Source organism: Centruroides sculpturatus, unplaced genomic scaffold (assembly GCF_000671375.1).
Source record: "Centruroides sculpturatus isolate CEXI.00-Female unplaced genomic scaffold, Cexi_2.0 scaffold663, whole genome shotgun sequence".
NCBI classification, from domain to species: domain Eukaryota; kingdom Metazoa; phylum Arthropoda; class Arachnida; order Scorpiones; family Buthidae; genus Centruroides; species Centruroides sculpturatus.
This window is the reverse complement of record NW_019384783.1, coordinates 228,535-235,664: the sequence shown is the minus strand read 5'-3', so window position 1 is coordinate 235,664 and position 7,130 is coordinate 228,535. Positions and strand designations below refer to the sequence as shown.

At 36.7% G+C, this 7,130-nt stretch overlaps 1 protein-coding gene across 1 annotated transcript; it reads left to right on the top strand.

The window, feature by feature from the left end:
• Window positions 1–275: 275 nt before the first annotated feature.
• LOC111629223 (homeobox protein abdominal-B-like) lies at window positions 276–6,861 on the top strand. Its single transcript, XM_023373100.1, has 3 exons — window positions 276–352; window positions 3,095–3,752; window positions 5,897–6,861. Exons 2-3 carry the CDS (start codon window positions 3,107–3,109, stop codon window positions 6,193–6,195), a joined length of 945 nt encoding a protein of 314 aa, XP_023228868.1. The 5' UTR covers window positions 276–352; window positions 3,095–3,106; the 3' UTR covers window positions 6,196–6,861.
• The last annotated feature ends 269 nt before the right edge of the window (window positions 6,862–7,130 follow it).

Genomic DNA, 7,130 nt, shown 5'->3' with positions numbered 1-7,130 from the left:
ATTGTTGAAATGTACAAATTTATTGAAACAATTGAATATATTGTATTGTTACGTTTTAATTATTGAAATTTACAGATTAAAGAATATTTAAAATGTGATGAAATGTATAAATTTCACTTACAGCACGTGTTTGGTTCATTCGAACGTAATAAAAGCCATTATTGAAGTATACAAATTAATAAAAAAAGACGTAATAATTATACTAAAGCGTGCATTTTTAAGTGTTATGAAATTAATATATTTTGGTCTGTTCTATGCAGAGGCGTGCCCGACGTCAGCAGTTAGCCAATTATCTGTGTCAAGTACAACCCGGTGGGCTACAGAAACCACACCTTCTAGGCCTCGCCATAGGGTGAGTAGAATTGAATTACTTATCTTTCAATCCCCCTGCCAACCACCTGCAGGCTGAAGGTTATACAATTATACAATGCTAACTACTTAAAGTATTTTTAAGCTAGGCGTGATGCTTGGTTCGTAAGCGTGTCTAGACGTATAACTTCGACTTATTACTTACAGAAATTCCCGTTTTGCTACCTTAATTATGTTTAAAATTTAATTAACTTCATGTATATATTATTTATTACAAGGTTCGTGCCTGTTGTGAGATTTTTACAACGTCACTACACACGTAAAATCTTTAACAGGCTTGTGTAATGCATCTATGACTCGATTTATATTATAATTTTCAAGTTTACTAGGACTTCGTTCAGGCTACAAACTCGGTTATAGATAAGGCTTAAACATTCTTGGCTTGGCTGCAACTATAGTCATAACGCTAGTATCCGTTAAATAGAGACTAGCCTCTTGTTTATCTGTCTGGAATTTGATATTTACAACATATTCAGGCTTATACTCGAGACTAAATTAAGGCTTAGTTTCTGATTTAGTTCTAATTATATTTACTTGTATAGCCTTACGATAATACATTGTTTTGATAGGAAGGCTACAGCCTTTCTTATCTCTTGTTTAGTTGTCTTCGAAGTATAAAAAATTCCTTTAGGCTGTGAGGCTAACCGAATGCTAAATAATCAGGCTACGTGAAGGGCGATTAATGAGAATAAGGCCAAATAATGATACCTGAAAGCGAGTTAATAAGGCTTATCGAAGGCTAACTTTTTGGCTCGGTTTATAATTGTTATACAATGTAGCAATCTTTAGAAAAATGCTTAGATTGCTTTAAAACAGAGGCTATAGCCTTTTGTGTTCCTTCTTTGAACATGAATTATAGAAATTGTATGAATTACTTCCAGTTTTCAGGCTATGTGCCGATAAAATATATCCTTAAAAGTCTGAATTTTCAGCCTAGAATAAATGTTTTAAGAGTTATCGATTGTTAAATATTGTCATTGTAAAATAAAATACACGAGTTGCTGTTGAAATTTTTATAGAAATCGATTGTCTTCAATCAATAGCAATATATGTAAATATATCGAGAGTAATTTACTTTCCGCCTTTTTATGTAAGAGTTTTCATAAAAATTTGCTAATATTTTCTTGTAATTAGCCTTAATTTTCAAATTATAAAGTTTTTTGATAAACATTTAAGTGTGTTTCAGGCTATTCAGTGGCTAAGCTGAGATTTATTCAATGAGTTTCTAAAGGTTATGAACAGCTAGAGAAGCATCTTAAGGCATCATTCTGAAGCCTTAAAGTGTTGTTTGAAGCTATCAGGCTATGCTTTAGCTTCAGATACACCATGAGACCATGGGCACCTATGAAGCTACTCTATGAGGCCATGAGACATTTATGAGGCTAAGCCATATAAGGCTAAGACTCTGGCTTAGCCTTACAGAACATCGAGCACTTAAATTTACTATTGTTTGATGGAGTGGAAGGGCCTCTTGTATGTTAACTTATACCTTACTGCCTCTACAAGTCTAAAAGTTTTTTTATTTCCTGTCGAGTATGGGTCCATAATCAGGTCTATGAGCCTTAATTTTAATTAGCAGGTCTTTGCTGCGGATAATAAAGTTATAAACAAATTTAAATATATAAATTATTTTAAAGCCTTACAATTCCTAAAGGCTTATAAAGATTTTTAAGGCTTTAATACATTAAAAGCCTTATGAGTTTTAATAGTTTTCATATATCCTGATAAAGCCTTTGTATTTTTGAAATATTTTAAAGGCTTTAATACTTTAAAAGCCTTACAAATTATTTTAATTTTTATATTTTTACAATTTTTGTATTTATAAGGCTTATTTAAGGCTTTATAAGATTTTTATAAGGATATGAAATTTTATAAAATAAAAAAATAGTAGATTTAAGACAGATTCTAATGTGCTTACATTAACTAGACAAGGCTAAAGTAATTTATTGTAAGTCTATTTGGCCCACTACACTTATGTTGGGGGGTCAGTAGATTTTAAAATCTACTGACCCCCCGGCATAGGCGTAATGGGGCCAAATCTTCAATTATTTTTAGCAAATTAAATTGTTTTTAAAGCCATTTTTCAAGTAAGACGAAGGCTCGAAAGTATTTGAGTTGACAGGATCCTAAAATTAGACGAGGTGTTGAGTATTTTTAAAGTAGAACGATTGTCGAGTTTATAATAGAGTTTGCGGTCGTAGAGGAAGCTACAGACGTGTGGAGCAGTTCGGAAGTTGTAAGGAGTAGCTAGACAAACGAACAGACGAAGGGAAAATGTGCTTAGATGCTAGCACCTAGACCATTCGACCAATCTGTTAGCGAATGAAGCTGCGCTGCACTTGAACCCGGGAGTGAGCAGACTCGATGACGTCAGAAGAAGCAGTAGACGATTCCAAGGACGGTAGCCGTCACTAGATGGCGCTAATGGGGCGGTACAGCTGGCAGACTCGTGTCCGGTGCGGGTTCATTCGGTAGTGCAGCGAGGAGTTGCTGAGCAGTTGATACACAGTCGTACATTCAGACTGACGATTCGTCATTGATTGCAGTTTATACTCCCGGCCACACTAGCAATTTGTAGCCTGACTAAAGGCCAGCATAGGTCACGTGGTGGTGCACCTCGATGAGAGGTGTCGCGCACAATGACTGCCACGTGACACAACCGCGTGTTGATTGTTGATGTGTGCGTTGTGCGTTGTGATGTAAAAGATCTGATTCTCTTACATAGGACCGGGAGAAGATGATGAACGGCTCCCTATACGAGGACACGTCAAACAGTAGGTCGAGCCTGGACACGGTGGCCACCAGTCAACAGCAGGGACCGCTGCACATTCCAGCCAAGAGAGTGACCGCTACAAGTTTGGCAGTGTCGTACAGCCACCCCGAATGCGGAGGAGTGGACACGACTTCGGCTGGTGTGATACGTCACAGCCACAGCGGTCAGACGTGGGGATATCCCTCGGACACTCACGCAGCATTCGATCACTCGCAGTACAATCAGACCTTGTGTAATGTGCGCGAGAGCATGGCACCCGGATACTACTACAATGACCATCCTGGCAGAGTGACTGCCGACCGAAAACCGCCACCAATCAAGCTATGGTCGAACAGCCCGTACGACTTACCCAGTGCAGGACCGAGCAGCGTAACACCTGCGGACACGTGTCAGACATTCGCACCACAAACATGGTGCAACTACGCACCGTACGGCGGCAGGGTGGCAAGTCACATGGAGGCTCACGGACCCCAGCCCGTGCCGTACATCACGAGCGACGACAGAACGAGACAGACCATGGAGGCTTTCACCCACACGGATGGATATTCTCTACGTCCCTTTGCAGGAGCCGAAACCCACGCACCAATGCCATACATGACTGCAGGAGCTGGTAAGTGTTTCCTTCTTTTAAACCTTCTCCGACGCCACCAATGGCAATAAAAACCACTTTAATATAGAGCGGGGGAGGTGTATGAACCCGTCCCCACATTGGGGACTATTTTAATAGTCGTTAAAACCCTGTACAGGTTTAAGTTTATGGCCTCCTCCATTGTGTCTTTATTTACACTGGACTTCTGACCCCGGTGACGTAGCTCTTTTTTTTCTCTCTTTCTTTACTGATAAATGTCTAGATAACGGGTGTATACAAGCTACTTTATATGTAATACATCTCGTGTTTAATATGCCAGCAAAGCTTGTAAATGAATTACTACCACGTTAATTGGTTTGGAGGATGTTCGTTGGCTTGATCCATACCCGTTAACACGTGTTGAGTTAAGGTGTATTCCGGCAGCAATGAGAATGGAGTGTAGTGTCTGACCTTGCTGTAAGGAGCACATATATACGGTACTTTTACTAGCTATAAAATGCCACGATTGCAGTTGTCGGGTACAAACACGCCGTTGTATAGCAGCTGATAACTTCTATCTTAAAAACACCAGCTTAATTTTTCGTGATTCATGAACTGAGGGTGATTTTTTTTTCTTTTTTCTTTTGCTCTTTTCGACTATTAAAACTCTTTCTTCTCCTCTAACTCCCTATTCTACTACTCTCTTTTTTTTTAAATTCCCCCTTCTAGAGGATAAAAATGCGGGTATTTTAATTCATCAGCACCCCTAAACTAATGATTTAAACCGCTTTAATCGTGATTAAAGCCAAACTGAATTAGGTTAACTAGTATTGCATAGATGATACTACGATGGTGTAGGGAAGAGCGTGCTGAAACGATCCTCCTCCCCCTCCGAATGCCATGAATTGTCTGGAAAATCTTGTATAAAAATGCGTGTTTTAGCCACTCAACGCCATGTTTCTAGTATAAATTTTAAGCATAATTTGACCTCTGACCTTTTAAAGATTAAAGGATCCGTGGCGTAGGATTTAGCAAAACGGTCAATTGAATATAGAAATGTTTCATTGCTATGCAATGCCTGGCAGGAAAACAGCGAATCGAAGTATTGATTTTTGTAGACCCCATATATCCCGACATGATTCAAAACTTCGTATTGTTTCCATTGAGAGTGATGCAGTTTTATATCCCTCTTGCATAAAACTCAACAAAAGTCCTCCTCTTTTAAAAATCTTTATACATAAAACTCCGTATAGATTTAAACTATACTTACATTTATTAATTTTTTTTTTCAATCACCCCCTGGACTTACAGTGTTATCGTCACTTAAGACACCTTTGGTGTGATTTAAAGTATATTTTAGGATTTTTTCGGGGATTTTTGAGGGAATTTTTAGGGATTTTTTTGGCTTAGACTTAGGGGAGTATTTTGAAGTTAAGAGGAGGAAAGTATCTTTCCTTTGCTACACAATAGTTTAGGAAAAATCACAAAGATTAGCATTAGGAGGACTAGTCCATTGTATGGCGGATGGGAAAGGATTAGTAGAGCAAGTGTCGAAATTGTCACATCATGTAGGGGGGAAAAAGTCGTAAAACTCGTACGGGAGATCCCTCTTATTGCAACAGCCTGATTTTTCCTTAACTTCTTTACGTCTCTTTCCTGAATAAATTACAAAAGTCTTTCCATTATACAGTAGCCTTTGTTTCACGCGTTAAGGCATAATTAAGGCTAAAAAGTTCTCCATCATTTATAAAACTATCGTTTAAATACACATAAATCTACTTTAAATTGTACATTTCTTTCCTGAATAAATTGCAAACATAGCCTTTAACAGCCTTTAAGGCACAGTAAAGGCTGAAAATTTTATAAAATTCACGTTTAAATATACATAAAACGATGTTAAATCGGTTGTTTAATAGTAAATTAAGCTTAATTTATTCAGCTTCTATTATGATTAGCATAATTTATTCATAAAAAAAATCGAATAAATTATGTTAATGAGAAGCTATTGTTACGTAATTTTTAACAAAGGAAAGCGAATTGAATCAATTTCGCGCATAAATTATGTTAATTTTATTGCAATTTAATCGTGATTTTTTTGGTGTTTTTATTGTTTAATTTAATTGTATTTTAGTATGTTTTATTGTTAAACTTAATTGTATTTTCTCTTGTTTTTTTCTCATGTATAGTGGATGCTTTAACATCCAATCCATTGGAGTGGACAGGTAATGTTACAGTTAGGAAGAAACGCAAACCTTACTCCAAATTCCAAACACTGGAACTGGAAAAGGAATTCCTCTTCAACGCTTATGTATCGAAACAGAAACGATGGGAACTTGCACGTAATCTTAACTTAACAGAAAGGCAAGTTAAAATATGGTTTCAAAACAGAAGAATGAAAAGTAAAAAGAATTCACAGCGTAACGCAGAAAACAATCAAAATGCAAACGGTTTGGCCAATGGTCAAACACCAAGTGGTGCCAAGTGACCCCCTCACGTGTAAAACAATTTTTTGATCATTTCTCTGGAAAGACACCACACACAAAAACAAAACACACATCCCCTAAACCCCCTTAAAACAACAGAAAAAAAACAAAAGAAAAAAAAAAGGTTTATGTGTTGTGATTTCTTTGTGAAAGAAGAGAAACGTCACATCTCGCTCCCCCCCTTTAAAACACTACTCCCCCAAATTTAAGAGATATATATTAAATCATTTCTGACAGAGTTAATGTGTTAATTTAATAAAAAAAAAGGAAAAAAACCATCTCATTTATCATTTTTTGTATAGTATATATACACACACCTTTGTTCATCAGAGTCATATTTGTGGCAAAGTGCAGTACTTATGATCATTGTAATCAAGACCATGCTGAAGAGTGCCCATGGAGAGAGAGAGAGAGAGAGAGAGAGAGAGTGGTTTTTCTGATGTTTATATCTTATGTGCCAACACGTAGTTCTCATAGGAGGGCTCTAGAATATGAAGAAACTCGTACTGTAGAAGGGGGGGTGTTCAACTTTGTTATTGTAGTCAGGGACTTTGTGACATAAAGGCCCAATGGGGATCTAATTCTTTGTGTTAAAGATATGGGGCCTTAATATATATATAAAAATATAATTGAAAAAAAAAAACATTCAACAAGGCTCATGGGCATAATCAGCAAGGTCCTGAATGTAAAATAAGTCCTCTTCTTCTTTATGTTGAACGATACATTTTTGTTGAACATTTGACGCGAAACAGTTCACTATTGTAGTTTAGAAATTTAAAAAAAAGTAAAAAAAAAAGATTGTGAGAAAATGGTGTTGTGTTATAAAAAAAAATTGAAAACAAAGAAAATTAACGTAAAATGTTGTGTATAAATACATAAAATACATAAAAAAAAACAATTTTTGTCTTCTTGTTCCTTGTGGTAGCTCCTGTGTGGA